Consider the following 25,787-nt stretch of genomic DNA (forward strand, 5'->3'; position numbering starts at 1 on the left):
TACTAAATAATTATTGAGCTTATACAACCATAATTCGAGTTGTATACTGTATTCCTTTCATGTTTCAAAAGGGAAGATTCAATTATGTTTCTTTCCATGACAGAACTGTTTGATACTATAATCTGGGCAGCATCCCACCCCGGTGGGTGATTACATGCACTAACGTGGTTAAAGATAGCATTCGACTCCTGCCCTGTCCTGACTGAGTATTTATGCTGGGCAATTCTGGTTTCCAGAAATTTACCTGTTTGACCGATATACTAGCACACCAAACAGGGACTAGAATGAAATTAGCCTAGAGTCATCCACACCTTCGTGTGTCCTTGGGCAGCGAGCACAGCATTCAGTTCCGCTGGATGCGCTACTCTTAAGGATCGTATGGTCCAGTGGATTAGGGCATCATGTGTTTTTGCCCGCCATGAGGCAGGCCAAAGCAGCATGGGTTCGAGTCCTTGGCTAGTGCAGTGTTGTTATTGATCAATATCACTCGTTCGTGGTCACAACAATATTAAAATACTGCTCGTTAAACTAGTACACAAACAGGGACTAGAATGAAATTAGCCTAGAGTCATCCACACCATCGTGTGTCCTTGGGTAGCGAGTACAACATCCAATTCCGCTGGATGTGCAACTCTTAAGGATCGTATGGTCCAGTGGATTAGGACGTCATGTGTTTTCACCCACCATGAGGCAGGCCAAAGCAGCATGGGTTCGAGTCTTTGGCTAGTGCAGTGTTGTTATTGATCCATACCACTCGTTCGTGGTCACAATAATATAAAATACTGCTCGTTGAGCTAGTACACCAAACAGGGACTAGAATGAAATTAGCCTAGAGTCATCCACACCAACGTTTGTTCTTTGGTAGCGAGTACAACATCCAGTTCTCCTGGATGCACTACTCTTAAGGATCGTATGGGTCAGTAGATTAGGGCGTCATGTGTTTTCGCCCACCATGAGGCAGGCCAAAGCAGCATAGGTTCGAGTCTTTGGCTAGTGCAGTGTTGTTTTATACATGTAAAGAAATTTAATATCTTTCAACAACAGGGAGGAATCGAGTCAAGCAACTCTTCTGTACCTCTGACCGCGTACGTGATGATCGCAATGCTGGAAGCCGATGATGAATCGTGTAGCCTGTCTGTTTGTCAGGCTACTCAGTGTCTACATGCTGACACCACTCAGCACCCTTATATCTTGGCGCTGAAGGCCTATGTTTTCGCCCTGGCTAAGGTTCCAGAGGCCGAAACCGTTCTCCAACAGTTGTTGAAGCTGGCCATTGTTTCTAAGAACTCCACCCACTGGGAGCTGCCTAAGGGTCCAGGTATGCTGGGGTGAATGATATGCTGTAGTTAAAAAATAAATTATGTCCCTAATTAACTGAAATACATAGATTAGAAAAAAGCCTAAATGAAAGCTATGCACATGTTTAAAATCTGTTTGAATAACTTCATTTTATCATTAAAATGTTAAATGATAGATATGTTAGGTTAATATTTACGGCTTATATATTTATCAATTTCTCTAAAAAAATTTAAGCTATGTAAATTTTGCTTTATTGCATTTTCATTCCACATTTAAGTTTTAAAATTCTCATTTCAATTTAGGTACCTAATAATAAAGACTGTCAAATTCGGTATACAAAACATCTTTTTTATTACCAGGAAAATCTAAGGCAGTGGCAGTGGAGACAGCTGGTTACGCTATCATGGCTATGATGACACTGGACTCTGTCAAGTATCGGGATCAAGCAAGGAAGGTTGTTAAATGGATAACAACCCAAAGAAACGGACAAGGAGGATTCTACTCCACACAGGTAACATTACAATTATTTACGTTCTCCTACTGTTATTTGCAGCAACTATTTCATTCTTCTTTGTTTAGTGTTCTTCGATAATCTTTCATTTTTGTATTAAGGTGTAAAAACATTATCTTAACTGAGGTAAAATGTTCTAAAACACTCGTCTAGTCTCTCTCCAAGAATGTCTCTCAATGTTGAAGATAAGTATAGCCAACAAATGGTAAAAAGGCATATAGCAAAAGGAGACCTTTAATGGTGCTAGGTTTCACATACATGGAACCTTTTTAGGTTCAAAGAAAACAAAGACCTAAATATAGTGCCGATAAATGGTGGAGTCAGGTGCTGGGCGAGAGTTGAAGTAGGTGACGTGACCTCTCCGGCAGTGCCAGAGGTCATGTAACGTCGAATGTTGCTTGAATCACGAGGCTACGTTTTAATAATTTGTGTTTCATGTTGAGGAAATACAACACTTTGGCAACACCTGGATATCTTTTCTGTAGAAGCGTTATACCTGCATCAGGCTTCTTCATTTGAAAAACAGGAAACTCTGGAAACAACAGAAGTAGTACCTTTGACAAGTTTTCATCTTGTCGTAATTGCATAATATCAAAACGTGATACAGATTTGTCTGTCACGGCAACACCATCGTAATTTATCTTAATACTGGGGAAGATATCTGCAATTCCTTTGTTAAATACAACTGTTTATCTGGAGTTTATCTGGAGAGAGTTCCGGGGGTCAACGCCCCCGCGGCCCGGTCTGTGACCAGGCCTCCTTAGGTCAGTGTCCCAGGATGCGACCCACACCAGTCGACTAACACCCAGGTACCCATTTTACTGATGGGGAACATAGACAACAGGTGGAAAGAAACACGTCCAATGTTTCTACTCTGGCTGGGAATCGAACCCAGGCCCTCACCGTGTGAAGCGAGAGCGTTAACCACCAGGCCACCAGAGCCATGATCTATTAGCACTAGTGAAAAAAAAATCTCACAAGCATGAACCTTTACCAAGTTACAAACATATCTACCTGGGGAGTGAAGATGTGTGTATAAAAAGGTAGGGTAGTGCTCCGTATGAGTCACTGCAGAGTTCCACCGTACTGTACGAACTCTTAATAAATTGTCTCTAATGATTTGAGACAATAATTTACTGATTTGAGAAGGTATTAAAATAATGTGGTAAAGAGAGATAAGTGTATTGTAAACATTATTTGGCGTTTTTTAGTCGCGCCAGATATCAAAATGATGCTTAATATCCTGTTAGTGATAAGTTCATTTTAGATGCCCTTAGGAATTCTTAAGTCAAGACAGATACCTTAACACCCAAGAGAAAAAATAATAATTAACGTATGTCAAAATGATACGTAATATCCAGTGAGTGATAAACAACATTGTGTTTGAATACATTACCTTAAAATGTTATATTTCATTACTTGTACGAAAAATGTTATTTATATGATCCGTTACTTTTATAAATTATGCGCTAACGCGTTGCATTCTTCTCTTGTCTGGAGAACAGGACACAGTGGTAGCACTGCAGGCTCTAGCACTGTATGCTACGTACACTTACCAGGGACCTTTGTACGTTGTAGCATCAGTGAAAGGTACTGGCTTCTCCCACAGCTTCAATGTCACTGAAGACAACAGACTTCTACAACAGCTCGTAAAACTGCCAGTACTTCCTACCGCCGTCTCTGTCACACTGCAAGGACAAGGATGTGCTGTTCTGCAGGTAACATTAAACTTGAAATATGAATGAATCAGTTTTATATAACAAACATGTGGAATATTAGGATTTTTTAAAGGAAACGTTTCGCCAAGAATTGTCTCTTGTCCTTAAGACTGAAGAATCCATGAGTAGAGACACTATAAGTCATATTTCCGATTAAAGTTATTTTATATCATGACATGACCATCAGTTTCACCCTGTGTACTAGAAGTGTGTCATGGAATTATTCACTTTTCGTGTATATTGCTGGGGAATAGTGATAATGTGTATAATCAGCCTGAGAGTACATTAACCTGAATGAAAATCAATAAATATTGTTGCTTCCAGGCTGTTCTTCGGTACAATATTCCCGAGGCTGAAGCAAGTGATGCCTTTGATATGACTGTCAACACCATCACAGTCCCGGACAACAAGTGTGTTACTAAACGTATCACTGCCTGTGCTTCCTATATACTCCCAGATGGCAAGTCTAACATGGTAGTTATCGAAGTAGATCTCATTTCCGGTTACATTCCCGAGAAAGAAGATCTTATGAAGCTTGTAAGGGATGATCTTAATATAAAGAGATATGAAGTTGATGGTAGCAAGATCACCTTCTACATTGAAGAATTAACTGCAAAGGACACCTGTGTAAACTTCCGTGTGATAAGGGACATTGATGTGGAGAATGTCAAGCCTGGGTCAGTCCGCATCTATGACTACTATAAACCAGAATTCCAGATTTTTAAGGTGAGTAACTTGCTCCATGATATTTGTAAGATGCAACCGTCATGTATAGCCGTTGGTGTTTAGTAGGTGAGGGGCGATTTTTTATTTATTTTTTTTTTTTGGTAAGATTATACCCAAGGTTATTTTATTCGTTAAAAGGGTCTCATGTTTACCTGCATGGCCTTAGAGTGCAGAGGCCTGTTTAAGTTTTGGGAGAGTACTAATATGGTGTTTTTGCTTTCTAGTGGAGAGACCGGCAGAAAAAGGTTGGGGGGGGGGAGGTCATGGAGCCTCCGTGTTTATAAATAATAATATATATTGTTTTATTCATTAGTAGCAGTGTGCTTCTGAGCTAATGTGAGTGAATAAAGGTGATGTATCTAGGGTAAATTGTAGGTATTATATGTTCCTTTATTATTATTAATATATATATATATATATATATATATATATATATATATATATATATATATATATATATATATATATATATATATATATATATATATATATATATATATAAATATATATATATATATATATATATATATATATATATATATATATATATATATATATATATATATATATATATATATATATATATATATATATATATCTTTCTTTCAACACACCGGCCGAATCCCACCGAGGCGGGGTGGCCCAAAAGGAAAAACGAAAGTTTCTCCTTTTAAATTTAGTAATATATACAGGAGAAGGGGTTACTAGCCCCTTGCTCCCGGCATTTCAGTCGCCTCTTACAACACGCATGGCTTACGGATGAAGAATTCTGTTCCACTTCCCCATGGAGATAAGAGGAAATAAACAAGAACAAGAACTAGTAAGAAAAATACAAGAAAACCCAGAAGGGTGTGTGTATATATATGCTTGTACATGTATGTGTAGTGTGACCTAAGTGTAAGGAGGAGGAGCAAGACGTACCTGAAACCTTGCATGTTTATGAGACAGAAAAATGGACACCAGCAATCCTACCATCATGTAAAACATTTACAGGCTTTCGTTTTACACTTACTTGGCAGGACTGTAGTACCTCTCTGGCTGTTGCTGACTACCAACCTACTACCTACAATATAAATATATATATATATATATATATATATATATATATATATATATATATATATATATATATATATTTATATATATATATATATATAATATGTATATGTGTGTGTGTGTGTGTGTGTAATAAGATCACAGTAAACAGGTGATTTCAGAATATGCAAAACAACCACTCTGAAAGAATAGAGAAATTCCAAGCGCTTTCGTGACTACTCACATTATCAAGGAACTTGATAATGTGAGTGGTCACGAAAGCGCTTGGAATTTCTCTATACTTTCAGAGTGGTTGTTTTGCATATATATATATATATATATATATATATATATATATATATATATATATATATATATATATATATATATATATATATATATATATGTTGAGAAATGGTTATCAGCTAAGTTTAAATACAGGGAAAACTTAACTTAGAAAGATAACTCATCGCCTGCACAGCCGCCCCTGCAGACGAGTATCCAAATATTGGTTATAAGTCTGAGACTCTTGTGGGCTTGGTTTATTTACATCAATACCTATCGCATCTAAATCCCACAACTTGTCAACTGGTTCATTCATTTCTTCCAATAATGATAATTTTTGCTGTGGTACATAATCAGCGGTTATTCTCGTAACTAGTACATTTTCCTCTGAATCAATATCAGCTTCTTTCCCACTTTGAGAGGGAATGGGACCACATATCATGTGGCCTCCTGCTGTTTTCAGCAAGTGAACATCATGTTTACTTTCTATATTTTGCACAAAACAGTGATAATAATCACTTACAATGATTAAATCAATTGGACTAATAGTGTCCGTCTGTATGTCAGGACAGGCTAACTTGACCTTAGCTGCTTTCAGTGCTGCAACTGTTTCTTTTAATCCCTGGATCTGCACAGACTTAGGCAAATCATCTACTACCACAGTTTCTACTGTCTTTTTCCTGTTTCCTAGACCAACAGTGATTCTGGCTAGGTCATATGTCTGTTTACCAGAATTGTGGAAAAAACCAGCTATATCTAACTGTACTTTGGCATAGGGTTGTTTATTCAGTTTCTGCAGCACTGTTCTTCTTATGAAGGACCTTTGTGAGCCTTGATCAAATAATGTTAGCACATTGGTTTTGTGTAATTTATTAGATAAGTCAACTCGAGTTTTCGGGAGAGCAGTTGCTTTAAACTTATCTCTCACATTTAATGCTGTTGCTTGTTGACTTCCTGATTCTGTGGAAGTCTTCTGCTGTTCAGCAAAAGTATTTGGGCATAATGTTGTATGATGCATACCCTTGCATTTAAAACACTTCTTCAGTGAGCATTTTCCTCCCTTGTGTTCACCTAAACACTTGATGCACCTTTTCAGCTGATGAACACGTTGTTTACGTGCCTCAGTTGATGTGTATTGACTACAATACTGTCCCCAATGTGTTCCATCACAAAGTACACATTTTGGAGTACGTTTATGTGTGACAGGCTGTTTACTGTCTGTTGTATGCACAGCTTGATAAATGCCTATATGGGATTTCCCATTCTGTGGTTTAGTGGGAGTAGGTATACTCTTTTTATACTGAGTTGAAGGTTTGTTATCCACTGGATTTGTGGATTCTTCATCTTGTCTCGTTGCTTGCATGCATGAAACTATTGTTTGTTAACCATTGCTAATTTCTTCACAAGTGAAATAGCGTTTATTGAACATAATATTTAATCGCTCAATAGTTTGTGGTGACAACTTATACTGTACAATACCACTGATAAACCAATCACATTGCTTTAGGTCATATTTAGCACCTAGAGATCTGAGACTATTGTCTAATGTGATTCTAAATGCCTGCAAGTCTGAAAAACAATGTTTGGGTGGCTTCAAACTTGATATTAAGACTGCATGTCTAACTCTGGCCTTGTCAGCATCAAAGTAATTGTCTGCTAAGACACGTAAGGCTATTTGATAATTGCCTTCAACCACCGGAAATGACTTAATCAGTTCATAGGGTTCTCCCTTCACAAGACATTTAAGATAATTGAACTTAGCAATCTCATCTATGTCAGTTCGTGAATTTACTGTGGATTGAAAACCACTAATGAATTCTTCATAATTATGACCTTGGAAAATAGGTAATGACAATGTAGGTAAGCTTGGTAATGGGACACTTGTTGCTGTTACAGGTGTAACAGGTGTTTGACCACTAGTTACAGTAGGTCTCTGTGACAGAGTTTTGCGGCAGATAGCCTGTACTCCTGTCCAACTTAAATGTTGATTACTAAATGTACCCAAAACATTTTTAATTTCATCCTCAGATGGGTCTGAGAAATTTATTTTCATAATGTGCATAGTCTGAATTAATTATTTTCAGACGTTGTGCAAGTATTTCAAATTTGCCCTCAAGATCATCAAAATCTATGTTTGTATCTTGAGTTAATCCTATACAGACTGAAATTAGATTTTCTAATTGTGTAATCTTAGTCTGTAAAGACTGAAACTGAGTTTTCAAACAAGCCATTTTAATGGTATACTGAAAATTCCAGCACCACACTTAGAGTGTTTAAAAAACACTGTACTGCTATAAACAGCTCAGTTTTTGTTATGCTTAAGTCAGCAATAATCGAGTCAGACACTACTGACCTACTAAGCTTAACCTCAGGGTCAATGACCATGAAGGGTACAGAGTATATGTGGCTGGTGTTTATGGCTTGAGTTTGCTGTGTCAGCCTGACCACGATGATTAATCGTAAATAACGATGTTATACACTTCATTCACTATACACTATAAATGTCACTGTATAACTGTAAATCACACTTTAATATTACTTACACATATATAAATGTCACTGTTAATATGTATTTGAAAGCTTGCACTTTATATATAAGTTCTCTTAATATAACAGGTAGATCTATAAGAAACAAACTTTAACACAATCTTGTCTCTTAATTTCTGTTTATAAACATTATAAACACTATGTATATACACTCAGACAAACTGAACATCAGTTGGGTTGCTGTCTTAGTCAGCGCTTCTTCAAGCTTGGAGCAGTGGATGCCGGGTGCCATCCCCCGTTTTCTTGTTGGGTGAGTCACTCAGCTCCCGTTTTCTTTGGGTGAACGCTGGGTGAGCTCCCATTTTCTTTTGGCTGCCCATTCTCTGTGATTGAGTCTGGAGAGACTCATATATACTGAATTATATTGTAAAACACTAGTTTTACAGCTTTTTTCGAAGGACCTTGGCTCGTAGGTTATTTGTACACTGTAGTACAACATATTTGGACCACAGTGTGGCCTTTATCCGGTTCGAGCACGACCAAAATGTTGAGAAATGGTTATCAGCTAAGTTTAAATATAGGGAAAACTTAACTTAGAAAGACAACTCATCGCCTGCACGGCCGCCCCTGCAGACGAGGTCTTGAGAAGCTGTCAAAGTCATTCCTCAACGGGCTGAAATGAGTTATAATTTGTAAGATTATAAATTACCCCTAGGGGGTGTAATGTCAGCATATTTCATTCACTGATTGCTGACAAACTCACTTGTGTGGACTCAAAAGTCCGCCTCTTACTGCCGACTATAGGTTGATTACAAACTCCTTGCGACTCGAGAACTGCGCAGTCCCCCGTACTACAAGAAATTCGTAACCTACCTTGCTCTTGTAGCGTGAGCTATGGTGTTCTTCACAACTTCGACAGATATCGGTGACTTGATAGAAGCTGAAGTGTCCTTGGATGTCCACGTCTTCCATAGTCTAGGAAAACGCACGCTGGTACACTATGTTCCACAAGATTTGTCATTATTGTTCACAATCTTATTACTAAAGAAGCTGATCACACTTCTCTTAAGTGTTTATTGTGTTTTATAAGACACTTTGTTCACACTAACGCACAGATCAGTGTTCTTTGCTGGTTATCCTGGCGTCAGTGTCACTCTCAGTAGAGTCAAAAGTAATCTGAAGACACCACAATGCCCCACGCCGTCACTGTCCCCAGCACAAAGGAAAAGTTGACCTAGTACTTTTGCTTCCTTGCCACTTCCTCGATGAAGCAAAGCAGAATGTTTGATTCTTGCTGTCTTAAGCATAGACAACAATATACACTATCTCTACCATGGTAATAAAGTGGGAGCAGGATTTTCCTTAATTGTCCTGCTAAGGTAAGAGATGTACTGTCTCTTATTAAAATACACTCTGCAACACTGGACTGCAAGGAGCGACGGTCGCTTGACCACAGGTCGTATACTGGTACTGCATCTGGGATCAGTTACTCGCTGTAGCAGTAAACAAGATATTTGCCCCTTCTGAGAGGGCTGGGCCCCTCAGGGCTGAAAGGGGCTGAAAGGGCTGAAGGGGGCTGATACCCCCCTCCTGGAGAAAATTTCTCCTCAATATATCTATATATATATATATATATATATATATATATATATATATATATATATATATATATATATATATATATTTATATATATATATACATATATATATATATATATATATATATATATATATATATATATATATATAAATATATATATATATATATATATATATATATATATATATTATATATATATATATATATATATATATATATATATATATATATATATATATATATATATATATATATATATATATATATATATATATATATATATATATATATGTCGTGCCGAATATGTAAAACTGGTCAATTTGCAAGAACTCATTTAAAATTAAGTCCTTTCTGAAATTTTCTCTTATCCGTTTAAAGATATATTTTTTTCATTAATGTTAATGTAAAAAATTTTAATTTTATACCAAAAGAATCTTAGAAAACTTGCCTAACCTTATTATAAGAAGAGCAATTTATTTTAGCCTAACCAAACTAAATATATTTTAAATACGTTTACAATAATTTAATACTAAACAAACACAATGAAATATATTTTTTTCGTTAGGTTCAGAATGATTCTGGCGAAATTATTGAAAACACAAATTTTCACTTGTCCTATATGGCAAGATGAGCATTACTATTTAAGCCAAGATCGCAAGTTCTGCCTATTCTTCACGACATATATATATATATATATATATATATATATATATATATATATATATATATATATATATAGATATATATATATATATATATATATATATATATATATATATATATATATATATATATACATATATTAAACATGGAGGTACCTCTACACCACAAAACAATACAGCAAAGCTATGCCCTTCCCAGAACTTAGCCAACGACTTCAGGACAACACTGCAAAGTTCACCTGTCCCGAAAACCCACCTGCTTCCTTAGAATCCATACTCTACCACCTCAACACTAAATCATAATCCAACTCCAAAATGAACGTACTTTACCTCTGAAGAACAAGATTCAACGCAGTCTGCAACGGCTCCAACAACTGTTCAACTGTCTAATCACCACCTAACAACAAGCTGAAGTCCCCCAGCACTTTGCTGTTTAGCTAAAGCTGGGGTGTGGCTCCAATCGACTCTGTTTTTCCAGTCACCAGTAACCTTCCAGCCGTCTCCTGCCTGAAACCTGAAGCCCAACCCAACATGCCGCCTGAACACCGCACACCGACACAACTCCCTGCAGTATCTCTGCACAACTTGCCCAGAGTGGACAGGCCACACATCTTTATTACCCTTCCTCCTCCATTATCCCAACCCCTTGCCATATTTCCATCCTACCCCATCCTTCTTCCTTCCCCATCTTACCGACGCTCAGGTTAGTTCCAGTTCCTGTAGAACCCTCATCCTCAGAGAATACAATAAACGTAATATATATATATATATATATATATATATATATATATATATATATATATATATATATATATATATATATATATATATATATATATATATATATATATATATATATATATATATATATATATATATATATAAATATATATATATATATATATATATATATATATATATATATATATATATATATATATATATATATATATATATATATATATATATATATATATATATATATATGTCGTGCCGAATATGTAAAACTGGTCAATTAGCAAGAACTCATTTAAAATTAAGTCCTTTCTAAAATTTTCTCTTATAAGTTTAAAGATATATTTTTTTGATTAATGTTAATGTACAAAAAAATTATTTTTGCACCAAAAAGAACTTAGAAAACTTACCTAACCTTATTATAACAAGAACAATTTATTTTAGCCTAACCCAACTAAATATATTTTAGGTTTGTTTACAATAATTTAATACTAAAAAAGGACAGTGAAATATATTTTTTTCGTTAGATTCAGAACGATTTTGGCGAAATTATGGCATACACAAATTTTCGCTTGTCCTATATGGCAAGATGAGCGTTGCTATTTAAGCCAAGATCGCAAGTTCTGCCTATTCGGCACGACATATATATATATATATATATATATATATATATATATATATATATATGTCGTGCCGAATAGGCAGAACTTGCGATCTTGGCTTAAATAGCAACGGTCATCTTGCCATATACTTCAAGTGAAAATTTGTGTATGCAATAATTTCGCCAAAATCATTCTGAACCTAACGAAAAAAATATATTTCACTGAGTTTGTTTAGTATTAAATTATTGTAAACAAATCTAAAATATATTTAGTTGAGTAAGGCTAAAATAAATTGTTCTTGTTATAATAAGGTTAGGTAAGTTTTCTAAGATTCTTCTGGTGCAAAATTAAAATTTTTTTCACCGACGTTAATGAAAAAAATATATCTTTAATGTATAAGAGACATTTTTAGAATTGATTGAATTTTTAGTGAGTTCTTGCTAATTAACCAGTTTTACATATTCGGCACGATATATATATATATATATATATATATATATATATATATATATATATATATATATATATATATATATATATATATATATATATATATATATATATATATATATATATATATATATATATATATATATATATATATATATATATATATATATATATATATATATATATATATATATATATATATATATATATGCTATATTTGTATATATATATATATATATATATATATGTATACATATATATATATATGCATTTATATATACATATATATAAATATATATATATATATATATATATATATATATATATATATATATATATATATATATATATATATATATATATATATATATATATATATATATATATATATATATATATATATATATATATATATATATATATATATGTATATATATATATATATATATATATATATATATATATATATATATATATATATATATATATATATATATATATATATATATATATAATGACAATATGCAAACCTACTACTGTGAAAGAAAGTGAAATTCTGAGCTATTTCTTGATTTTTCACATTATGAAGGACCTGTAAAACATTTTTTTTTTCTTATTCGCCGGTATTCTCCCGGCCCGGGTCTTTTCCAATTAGTGGTGACCCGGCCTTGGCTCCCTATCTGGGGAGTATGTCGAGACCTAAGTCTCCCATGGGAGGAGGTACAAGTACCCCCTCATCTTTGGGACCAAGTGTCCCCAGGCCTAGCCACTGTCCCCGCCCTCACGGGGCTCGTAGGGAGAAGCTAGGCCACTGGTCTACCATCTGCCCCGCCCCAAAGGGGCTCGTGGGGATGGCAGTCTTGTGAGTTGCAGGTGGTAGCAAGCTCAAACCTCCCTCTGAAGTCAATTAAAACATTTGAATAACAGACGACTTATAATAGCCACATATACGACATTATAACTGTTCCATTATGATATGGGTGGGATGGCCGACGACTTGTCAAATGTGGCTTAAATTCTTCACAAATTTTATTAAATATGATTGAATCTGTTTCGTATAATCCTGAACTATCATCCATATTAAAATCAAAACAAACATTTTTTTATGAAACTTTCTTCAATTATATTTCTATCAACGATAGACCTGATTGATACAACTTTATCGGCTTTAGAAAATCACTTGGATGGTTAAAATCTTTCATATGAATTAACAGAGCATGAAACTCTTGTCCAGCCGTAATGCTATATTTATGGTGTTGTAATCTAAGTTTAAAACTTTTCCCAGTTTGACTGTAGTAATGTTTATTAGAATATTTTAAGGGAATCTTGTTGACACAGCCATCAGCATTTTTTTTTTGTGGGGGGGGGATTTAATGAGAAGTTATTTCTTTTTTTTTACTGTATTAAGATTTTTAAATACAACGTTGAATTTAAAATTCATAACTACAGAAGGAATATCAAGAAGTTTTTCATGGCAAAATGCATTTCTAGAAATTTTAAAGAATTTATTAGTTAAGTATTTTCGGTATTTTATACCATTAACTCTTTCACAAATCTTCAAAATTTATTCATCTATTGACTCTGGGAAAAATTCGTAAAGCTGTCATAAACATGGCTGAGAATACACAAAATTTAACTCTATCATGATGTGAAGAATATTAGTACTTACAAGATCAGTTATTTGTTTTTTTTTCCGTATATTTTTTATTTAAACTCATGATTCCCCTCTAATAATTATGATATTTTAAAAAGACAATGATTTATTTTGTTTTGGTAAAATGTGTGGTAGAGTTATTATTTAAAGAATTAAGAGTAAAACTGAGAGCAGAATAAGAGATGAACGAGGGGGCTTTAGGGAGGGTAGACCAAGTGTTTGCAGTGAAACTTATAGGTGAACAGTATTTAGATAAGGGTAAAGAGGTATTTGTGGCATTTATGGATTTGGAAAAGGTGTATGACAGGGTGGATAGGGGGGCAATGTGAGAGATGTTGCAAATGTTTGAAATAGGAGGTAGGTTATTGAAAGCGGTGAAAAGTTTTTAGGAGGATAGTGAGGCTCAGGTTTGAGTATGTAGACGAGAGGGACATTATTTCCCAGTAAAAGTAGGCCTTAGACAGGGATGTATGATGTCAGAATGGTTGTTCAATATATTTATAAATGGAGCTGTAATTGAAGTGAATGCTCAGGTGTTGGCAAGAGGTGTGGAGTTAAAAGATAAAGAATCTAACACAAAGTGGGAGTTGTCAGAGTTGCTACTTGCTGATGACACTGTGTTTTTTGGAGATTCTGAAGAGAAGTTGCAGAGGTTGGTGGATGAATTTGGTAAGGTATGTAAAAGAAAAAAAGTAAAAGTGAATATAGGAAAGAGTAAGGTTATGAGGATAACAAAAAGACTAGGCGGTGAAACACTGAATATCAAATTGGAGGGAGAGAGTATGGAGGAGGTGAATGTATTCAGATATTTATGAGTGGACGTGTCAACAGATGGGTCTATGAAGGATGAGGTGAATCATTGAACTGATGAGGGGAAAAGGGTGAGTGGCACTGAGGAGTCTGTGGAAGCAAAGAACTTTGTCCGTGGAAACAAAGAGGGGAATGTATGAGAGTATAGTTGTACCAGCACTCTTGTTTGGGTGTGAAGCATGGGTGATGAATGGTGCAATGAGGAGAAGGCTGGAGGCAGTGGAGATGTAGTGTCTGAGGGTAATGTGTGGTGTGAATATAATGCAGAGAATTCGTAGTTTTGGAAATTAGGAGAAGGTGTGGGATTACCAAAACTGTTGTCCAGAGGGCTGAGGAAGGGTTCTTGAGGTGGCTCGGGCATGTAGAAAGAATGGAACAAAACAGAATGACTTCAAGAGTGTTTAAATCTGTAGTGGAGGTAAGGCGGGGTAGGGGTCGGCCTAGAAAGGGTTGGAGGGAATTGGTAAAGGAGGTTTTGTGTGCGAGAGGCTTGGACTTCCAGCAAGCGTGGGTGAGCGTATTTGATAGGAGAGAATGGAGACGAATGGTTTTTAATACTTGACGTGATGTTGGAGTGTGAGCAAAGTAACATTTATGAAGGGATTCAGGGAAACGGCAGGCCGGACTTGAGTCCTGGAGATGGGAAGTACAGTGCCTGCACTCTGAAGGAGAGGTGTTAATGTTGCAGTTTTATAACTGTTGCGTAAAGCACCCGTCTGGCAGGACAGCGATGGAGTGAATGATAACAGCTTTTCTTTATCGGGCCACCCTGCCTTGGTGGGAATCGGCCGATGTGTTAATAAATAAATAAATAAATATATATGTATGTATATATATATATATATATATATATATATATATATATATATATATATATATATATATATATATATATATATATATATATATATATATGTATATATATATATATGCATACACAATAAGATCACATAAACAAATGATATCATAATATGTAAAACAACTTCTGTGAAAGAATAGTGAAATTCCAAGCGATTTCGTGACTTTTCACATCATCAAGGAACTATTAAAGCATTATATCAAAGGAAGGCATATAAAGGGTCGAGATCACACCTCTCCATCACATCACACAACAAAGCAACACCTGACATGCGACGATACCCGACTCATAAGAAAGGAGGAACACTGCAGCAGGCCTGTTGACCCAATATATATATATATATATATATATATATATATATATATATATATATATATATATATATATATATATATATATATATATATATATATATATATATATGGCACCTCTGCCAGAGAGAGGCTGTGGGCATCCTGCTCTGTGTTTTTGGCACAATATCGTCTAATCAAGAACACCTACCAGGATTATTATCAACAGGCTGGTGTGTGAATATCTGCTGCTCGTGTTGGAAAGGGCCAGAAGACTCTGCGTTTCGCCTCTTCCTTCAGAATCAAGAAAAGTGTTGTGTATGTGAATTCAGTGAGGGAACATAACGGTCACCATGGGTAGGTGAGGTCAGTGAGGGAAGGCCGAATGGAGGAGGAGGAGGAGGCGGATGTTGAGGGGTAAGACTGTGTCTCCCCCTTCCCCAAACACCCGCGCATACACCATGTGCTCGTGTTACAACAATGGAGTGTTTGTTCACCGTGTGTATAGTGTATATAGCGTATAGTGCGTAGTATGAGCATGGTATGCACATAGCACGTGTAGTGTATAGCGACGTGTCGTTTATAGTGGGGGCTGTGCACAGAGCATAGTGGTGTATAGTAACAGGTGCACAGAGCATAGTGGCATATAGTAACAGGTGCACAGAACATTGTGTTGTATAGTGACTTGTCCTGGGAGGGAGTGAGTGCCCTACTCCGCCTCATCAAACATCTTCCACTCCTCCCTTTCCTCCACCTCCCAGTACAATGGGGGGAGACCCCTCGCCTCCCCCTACCACCACCATGAACCACATGCGGTATGTGCCATGCGCCATTTTCCCTTCAGCCTGGGCTTACCACACAGTTTGAGGTATGGCAGATGATGAAGCCAGCCAGCCACAAAGCCAGGGAAACAGTGCACCCAACAACGAAAGAAGAGGCACATGTCAGGTATGTGGAGAGTTTCGAGCACGCAACAGGGATGGTCGCATTCGTGCACACAATGGGTGTGCAGGATCACATATGCCCCCTGCAGAGAGCAGCCCACAGCCTCCACAGGCAGATGACAATTCCAATGGCAACCTCCTCACTTGTGATAACCTTCTATTGGCATTCAAATCCACTGCTAACAGTACCCTATCCCACATCCCTAAAGCAGCTCGCCCATATGCAGCAGGGAAATTCACAGACCTTCTCAAGCAGGTGAATGGAGGTTCCACCAACTTAGAAGCCCGAGGCACCATCCAAGCATGGTGCAACCTGCTCCTGTTCGGCAATGTCTGTCTTGCAGTTCCTGAGAGACGAGGCAAACTGCTAACCACGTCAGTTATCAAGGCAGTGCGCAACTACCCAAGAATGGATAATTGTGTCCCTTTGCCCCATCATCGCAGGAATCACAAAGGTAGACCCAAGAAAAGTCCCACTGAAAACGAGAAAATTTGCGCAAAGGTTAGCAAAAAAATCGAAGAAGGTAACACAGTGGGAGCAATAAGATTAATTACAAGTGACGACACTGTAGCCCCCAAAGATGAGACCACAGCCCAAGCACTAAGAGACAAGCATCCAACCAGGGACACCATAGCCATCAACAACAACCCTGAGGAAGACCCCATCACTGAACAATTAATTTTGCCTGAATCGGAAGTCTATAAGGCGATTGTGTCATTTCCTGCAGGATCTGCAGGAGGTTACACGGGAATTCGACCTCAGCACCTCAAGGAGATGGTAAATCCAGTACTCGGTGCATCTGCATCACTTCTTCTCACCGAGTTAACAACTTTCGTCAACAACTGCCTGGCTGGGCGAATCCCAGAAGAAATTAAACCTTTCTTTTTTGGAGCCTCACTGTGTGCCTTGAAGAAGAAGGATGGGGGAATCAGACCCATTGCGGTTGGAAACACTCTTCGCCGTCTCGTTGCCAAAGCAGCAGTAAGAAACATTCGCCTAGAAGCTGCCAGTTTACTCCAGCCACACCAACTGGGCTTTGGGGTCCCTCTAGGCAGTGAAGCTGCAGCTCATGCGGCAAGGGCCTACATCAGAGACCTACCAGAAGACAAGGCCATAGTCAAACTTGATTTTAGAAATGCCTTTAATATGGTAAAGAGAGATGCTGTCTTGCCAGCTGTTCGGGATCGCTTCCCCAGTCTTTTTCCGTTCATTTCAGCCGGCTACAGAAAACCCTCAATTCTTTTGTTTGGAGAACATGAAATTCTCTCATCAGAAGGTGTTCAGCAGGGTGACCCACTCGCTCCACTTCTCTTATGCTTGGCAGTAAGAGAACTAACTTCCAGCCTACGCAGCGAGCTCAACATCTGGCACCTGGATGATGGCACTCTGGCAGGTACTGAAGAGTCCCTGGTAGGGGACCTACAACTGGTGAAAACACAGGGAGAAGACTTGGGACTCATCCTCAATCCCTCCAAGTGTGAAATCATCACAGCAAACCAGGAAATAATCAATGCTGTGCGAAGAATTCTCCCAGAAGTCTCTACTACCACTCCGTCCAACAGTACCCTCTTGGGAGCACCGCTGGGTCACCAGGCCATCGACACAGTCCTCAAGGACAAATTGAATGACCTGATGAGAATGGAGGAGAGAATAAGCAATCTTGATGCCCATGATGCTCTGTATCTCCTCAGGTGTGCACCCTCTTTTGACAACCCAACACTTGACAAATATGATGCACACCTGAGGTCAACCCTTAAGAAGGCACTGAACCTGTCACTAGAGGATCAGCAATGGGATCAGGCAACCCTCCCAGTACGACTGGGAGGTATAGGGGTGCGCAAAGCAACACATGTTGCTTTACCTGCTTTTCTGTCTTCGTGTTTGGCTTCCAGTGCATTAGTCAAGAAGATTGTTCCCGAACGCTTGAGAGACATGGTAGGAGCTCAAGACCCCAGGTTTACTGAAGCAGCGATTCGGTGGGACACCCTTACAGATTCCTCCAGTAGACCAGCTCCTCCCAAAGAACACAAACAGTCCCACTGGGACAAACCGATCATGGAAAAAATCGCCAACACAATGCTCTCCAATGCCTCAGGAAAGGACAAAGCTCGTCTCCTGGCAGTGAAGGCACCACACTCAGGAGATTTCCTGTTTGCTGTTCCCAATTCCTCCTTGGGCACTCGACTAGACCCACAGGCCATTCGGATTGGTGTTGCTCTTCGCCTAGCCGCCCCCGTCCTCACCGAACATAGGTGTATTTGCGGCAGGGCGACAGCTGATCAATTCGGACTTCATGGTTTCGTGTGCCACACAGCAGAAGGGAAGTATGCCAGGCATGAGGAGGTCAATGACATCATAAAGAGAAGCCTCGCCACAGCCCGTTGCCCAGCTCAACGGGAACCCCAAGTGCAGAGGTCTGACGGAAGTCTAAAGCGTCCTGATGGAGCCACTATGCTACCGTGGAAGGATGGAAAGCAGATTGCCTGGGACTACACATGTGCCGCCACATTGGCAGACACCTACTTGCCATACTCCGTAGTGGAAGGGGGTGGAGCTGCCAGCCACAGGGAGACTCAGAAGATCCGCAAATATAAAGACCTTCCCCCTTGCTATAACTTCATTCCAATAGGGTCGGAGACCCTTGGAGCATGGAGCAAGTGTGCTAAAGTTCCTCAAAGACCTAGGTGAAAAGCTCATCATAGAAACCAAGGACCACAGGGCGACCAGCTTCCTCTTTCAGAGACTCAGTGTTGCGATCCAGAGAGGAAATGCCTGCAGCATTCTGCTCATGCGCCCCACAGCCAGGGAGCTGGACGAAGTATTCGAGATGTAGCTCTGAGTCACCTATGTTGTTTTACTTTGTATCATATTTTTGTGAATGTTTTGTCAATGTATTTTGTCTTTAAATAATATATATATATATATGTATACATATATATATATATAAATATATATATAATATATATATATATATATATATATATATATATATATATATATATATATATATATATATATATATATATATATATATATTTAACAAGTTGGCCGTCTCCCACCGAGGCAGGGTGACCCAAAAAAGAAAGAAAATCTCCAAAAAGAAAATGCTTTCATCATCATTCAACACTTTCACCACACTCACACATAATCACTGTTTTTGCAGAGGTGCTCAGAATACAACAGTTTAGAAGCATATACGTATAAAGATACACAACATATCCCTCCAAACTGCCAATATCCCAAACACCTCCTTTAAAGTGCAGGCATTGTACTTCTCATTTCCAGGACTCAAGTCCGACTATATGAAAATAACCGGTTTCCCTGAATCCCTTCACTAAATATTACCCTGCTCACACTCCAACAGATCGTCAGGTCCCAAGTACCATTCGTCTCCATTCATTCCTATCTAACACGCTCACGCACGCTTGCTGGAAGTCCAAGCTCCTTGCCCACAAAACCTCCTTTACCCCCTCTCTCCAACACTTTCGAGGACGATCCCTACCTCGCCTTCCTTCCCCTATTGATTTATATGCTTTCCATGTCATTCTACTTTGATCCATTCTCTCTAAATGACCAAACCACCTCAACAACCCCTCTTCTGCCCTCTGACTAATACTTTTATTAACTCCACACCTTTTCCTAATTTCCACACTCTGAATTTTCTGCATAATATTTACACCACACATTGCCCTTAGACAGGACATCTCCACTGCCTCCAACCATCTCCTCGCTGCTGCATTTACCACCCAAGCTTCACATTCATATAAGAGTGTTGGTACTACTATACTTTCATACATTCCCTTCTTTGCCTCCATAGATAACGTTTTTTGACTCCACATATACCTCAATGCACCACTCACCTTTTTTCCCTCATCAATTCTATGATTAACCTCATCCTTCATAAATCCATCCGCCGACACGTCAACTCCCAAGTATCTGAAAACATTTACTTCTTCCATACTCCTCCTCCCCAATTTGATATCCAATTTTTCTTTATCTAAATCATTTGATACCCTCATCACCTTACTCTTTTCTATGTTCACTTTCAACTTTCTACCTTTACACACATTCCCAAACTCATCCACTAACCTTTGCAATTTTTCTTTAGAATCTCCCATAAGCACAGTATCATCAGCAAAAAGTAACTGTGTTAATTCCCATTTTGAATTTGATTCCCCATAATTTAATCCCACCCCTCTCCCGAACACCCTAGCATTTACTTCTTTTACAACCCCATCTATAAATATATTAAACAACCATGGTGACATTACACATCCCTGTCTAAGACCTACATTTACCTGGAAGTAGTCTCCCTCTCTTCTACACACCCTAACCTGAGCCTCACTATCCTCATAAAAACTCTTTACAGCATTTAGTAACTTACCACCTATTCCATATACTTGCAACATCTGCCACATTACTCCTCTCTCCACTCTATCATATGCCTTTTCTAAATCCATAAATGCAATAAAAACTTCCCTACCTTTATGTAAATGCTGTTCACATATATGCTTCAATGTAAACACTTGATCTACACATCCCCTACCCACTCTGAAACGTCCTTGTTCATCCGCAATCCTACATTCTGTCTTACCTCTAATTATTTCAATAATAACCCTACCATACACTTTTCCTGGTATATTCAATAAACTTATTCCTCTATAATTTTTACAATCTCTTTTGGCCCCTTTCCCTTTATATAAAGGGACTATACATGCTCTCCGCCAATCCCTAGGTACCTTCCCCTCTTTCATACATTTATTAAACAAAAGTACCAACCACTCCAACACTATCCCCCCTGCTTTTAACATTTCTGTCATGATCCCATCAGTTCCAGCTGCTTTACCCCCTTTCATTCTACGTAACGCCTCACGTACCTCCCCCACACTTACATTCTGCTCGTCTTCACTCCTAAAAGATGGTATACCTCCCTGACCAGTGCATGAAATTATCACCTCCCTTTCTTCCTCAACATTTAAAAGTTCCTCAAAATATTCTCGCCATCTACCTAATACCTCCCTCTCCCCATCTACTAAGTCCCCTACTCTGTTTTTAACTGGCAAATCCATACTTTCCCTAGGCTTTCTTAACTTGTTTAACTCACTCCAAATTTTTTTCTTATTTTCATTAAAATTTCTTGACAGTGCCTCTCCCACTCCATCATCTGCTCTCCTTTTGCACTCTCTCACCACTCTCTTCACCTTTCTTTTACTGTCCATATACTCTGCTTTTCTTATAACACTTCTGCTTTGTAAAAACCTCTCATAAGCTAACTTTTTGTTTTTTATCACACCCTTTACTTCATCATTCCACCAATCACTCCTCTTTCCACCTGCCCCCCCCTCCTATAACCACAAACTTCTGCCCCACATACTAATACTGCATTTTTAAAACTATTCCAACCCTCTTCAACCCCCCCCCCCACTACTCATCTTTACACTAGCCCACCTTTCTGCCAACAGTCGCTTATATCTCCCCCGAACTTCCTCCTCCCTTAGTTTATACACTTTCACCTCCCTCTTACTTGTAATAAAGTTGGTAGAATTACCGACAATATGTAAAGTAAAAGGACACAAGTGCAACTAATGTTACATTTATTGTGGCAACGTTTCGCTCTCCAGGAGCTTTATCAAGCCAATACAAACAATACATGGACACAGAGGGTATATAAAGGCTCAGAGTGAGGTGAATACTAGTGAGGTACCATTTCGATGTTCACTAGTGGTAGTAGTAGTAGTAGTAGTAGTAGTGGTAGTGACAAAAGTAATACAATATGGTAGAGCAATTAATTCGTACATGAGTAAAAGGATATAAAAGCTATTACTTGGGTAACATAAAAATAGGTTGGACAAATATAAACTGGAATGAGGCAGCTTGTTTCAGTGTTCACTCTCTGTGCTTTGTGTAGTATAAGAGGAGAGACTATGTGATGGCAGGGTTTACTGTTTTCAGGAGGATTCTTGCTAAGACTTCGGAGATGGTGAAGCTGCCGTTGTTTTGTTTAATGGTATTCGAAACAGCGATCAGTGCTGATTCAAGGCACTTGCGTGTGCGGAAATTAGTTTCTTTTATCACTAATTGGGCGTCTCTGAAATAAGATGATTGGTGGAATTTCGGTGTTATACACAGCCGTTGTTTAAGTTGTCGTTCCTACATGCGTATATGTGTTCATTGAGGCGGGTGTTGAGGTTTCTTGCTGTTTCACCTACCCAAGTAATAGCTTTTATATCCTTTTACTCATGTACGAATTAATTGCTCTACCATATTGTATTACTTTTGTCACTACCACTACTACTACTACTACTACTACTACCACCACTAGTGAACATCGAAATGGTACCTCACTAGTATTCACCTCACTCTGAGCCTTTATATACCCTCTGTGTCCATGTATTGTTTGTAATGGCTTGATAAAGCTCCTGGAGAGCGAAACGTTGCCACAATAAATGTCACATTAGTTGCACTTGTGTCCTTTCCCTCTTACTTGTTGTTGCCACCTTCCTCTTTTCCCATCTACCTCTTACTCTAACTGTAGCTACAACTAAATAATGATCCGATATATCAGTTGCCCCTCTGTACATCCTGGAGCCTACCCATCAACCTTTTATCCACCAATACATAATCTAACAAACTACTTTCATTACGTGCTACATCATACCTTGTATATTTATTTATCCTCTTTTTCATAAAATATGTATTACTCATTACCAAATCTCTTTCTACACATAGCTCAATCAAAGGCTCCCCATTTACATTTACCCCTGGCACCCCAAATTTACCTACTACTCCCTCCATAACATTTTTACCCACTTTAGCATTGAAATCCCCAACCACTATTACTCTCACACTTGATTCAAAACTCCCCACGCATTCACTTAACAATTCCCAAAATCTCTCTCTCTCCTCTACACTTCTTTCTTCTCCAGGTGCATGTGTGTGTGTATGTGTATGTGTATGTGTATGTGTGTGTGCGACAGTGTATGTTTGTATATGGAGCTGGACCAGCTAGTTGTATTTGGTACTGCTAAACAATTGTTCGCAACAGGATGTTAAAGTCATTCTCTGTTGCTGTTGTGTCAGGCTGGAATATTGTTGAAGAATGAGACAATATATCATGTGTGTCTCATTAATATAAAAACTTATCGGCTGCAAGTGGCTTTTTCAGCCTGTAGATGATGTGTTTAGTTCACTAGTCTTGAAATAAACCTGTTTTGACATACAGTTCGTCCTAGGAAAGGTTGGAGGGAGGGGGTGAAGGTGGTTTTGTGTGCTAGGGGCTTAGACTTCCAGCAAGCTTGTGTGAGCGAGTGCGAGTGGAGATAAATGTTATTTATGACTTGACGTGCTGTAGGAGTTTGAGAAAAGTAACATTTATGAAGGGATTCAAGAAAACCGGTTATCCGGACTTGAGTCCTGGAGGTAGGAGGACAGTGCCTGCTCTCTGAGGGAAGAGTGGAGATATGTTGCACTTTTTATAATATTGTGTAGATTCTCCTCTAACAAGACAATGATGGAGTGATGATGAAAGTGTTTCTTCTTTTCTCGGGTAAACCTGCCTCGGTTAACGGCAGATGTGTTAATAATGAAATATATATAATAATATAATCATGTTATATATGATATACATTAGCAGCAAGTTGGTGAGTAAAACACATGTTTCACTTTTGGTATCTTTATTAGCTAAACTTTTTCACTTGTGCTACAAGATTCATGAATCGAGAGGAATTACAATCCAGGAGTTAACGAAATGTAGAGGTAATATGTGTTAATTATTTTGTGTATCTTATTATAAGATAATCAGTCTCTAAAGAGACTGATTATCTTATAACACGGATGATGGACTTTAATTCATCTCTGAGTTTAAGATAACGTTTACAGTACAAATATATTTTTCGTTAATAAAGATGCCAATCGTTGCACTTGTCTTACATATTATCTTGTATGTTTTGTATATCATTTGTAAAGAAAAACTGGTAGTTTTGTACACCTGCGCAGGTACATAAAGTGTAATTTGTCTGTTCATGTTAACTCTACCACATAAAATGCTAAACATTGTATTTTCTTCTCTTTACAGAGCTACACGCTGCCACCTACCACTGAGTGCCGCTAGGAGGTCCAGTCTTCATGTTAGTGCTCAAAGTAACATTCACTGCTTTCAACAATTTTATCAGCTCTTTATTAACAGCTGATGCTAGAATCATCATCGCACTAAGCTTAATAAACGATGCTAATGTATCAAAGTCATGGATGACTTTATGATCAGTAACATCGTATTGAGGAATGACAGTTATTATTTCTCTTTTGTTACGCTTTCCAATTACACTGATATTCTTTAACCTGTGAATTATTTACCTATTAGAACAGACACTACTCTATTGCATGTACTTATATTACCTGATGTTATCTTCAGCTACGTTTACCAACATGGCTATTCTATGTTGGTAATGCATATTTAATATATCCCCGGGAAGAACAATGGGGAGTGTCTTATGTTGTTTTGTCTACCAGAACATTGGTATCAACCTCATATTGTAGTTCCCAGTGGTGGCTGCCTTAAGTTGTACATCCTGCTAGAACAACGGCGGTTACCTAATGAAGAACATCCTGTAAGAAGTAATAAATGCAGGATTACCGACAGTATGTTAGGTAAAAGAACACATGTGCAATTAATGTGACATTTTATTGTGGCAACATTTCACTGTCCAGGAGATTTGTCAAGCCGTTACCCGTTACAAAGCTCCTTGAGAGCGATACCTCGAAACAATGAAATGTTACACTAGTTTCACCTGTGTACTTTTAGGTAACACTCTGTAAGAACATTGGTGGCAACCTAACATTGTAGCTCACAGTTAGAATAGTGACTGCTGACAGAAATGACCGCCAGCATGGCAGAACATTAAAAGTAAAGGCTGTATTTCACTGTATCCCATGCATGAACAGACAGTGCTGCCTTTTTTTTCCATCTCTTAAAATTCAGTGGTGGCATCCTAATGTAACCCTACAGGTAGAGTAGTGGCTACCTACCCTCCCACAGTAAGTGTTGTGAGCGCCATAAGTTGTACCATTGCAGGAAGAATGGTGGATAAATTATATTATTCCACTCTAGATTGAGAGCTGGC

At 37.9% G+C, this 25,787-nt stretch overlaps 1 protein-coding gene across 1 annotated transcript in view; it reads left to right on the plus strand.

Annotated features, from left to right (window-relative positions):
* The window catches only part of LOC128685349 (pregnancy zone protein-like), a 503,287-nt gene extending 478,283 nt beyond the window's left edge, over positions 1–25,004 (plus strand). The window contains exons 23-27 of the mRNA XM_070082129.1: positions 1,045–1,318; positions 1,659–1,810; positions 3,316–3,528; positions 3,853–4,254; positions 24,743–25,004. Of these exons, the coding sequence (XP_069938230.1) occupies positions 1,045–1,318; positions 1,659–1,810; positions 3,316–3,528; positions 3,853–4,254; positions 24,743–24,778 (1,077 nt within the window). The 3' untranslated portion in view covers positions 24,779–25,004. The remainder of the gene's footprint in view (positions 1–1,044; positions 1,319–1,658; positions 1,811–3,315; positions 3,529–3,852; positions 4,255–24,742) is intronic.
* Positions 25,005–25,787: the final 783 nt, after the last annotated feature.

The sequence above is a fragment of the Cherax quadricarinatus genome, chromosome 1 (assembly GCF_038502225.1).
Source record: "Cherax quadricarinatus isolate ZL_2023a chromosome 1, ASM3850222v1, whole genome shotgun sequence".
Classification (NCBI taxonomy): domain Eukaryota; kingdom Metazoa; phylum Arthropoda; class Malacostraca; order Decapoda; family Parastacidae; genus Cherax; species Cherax quadricarinatus.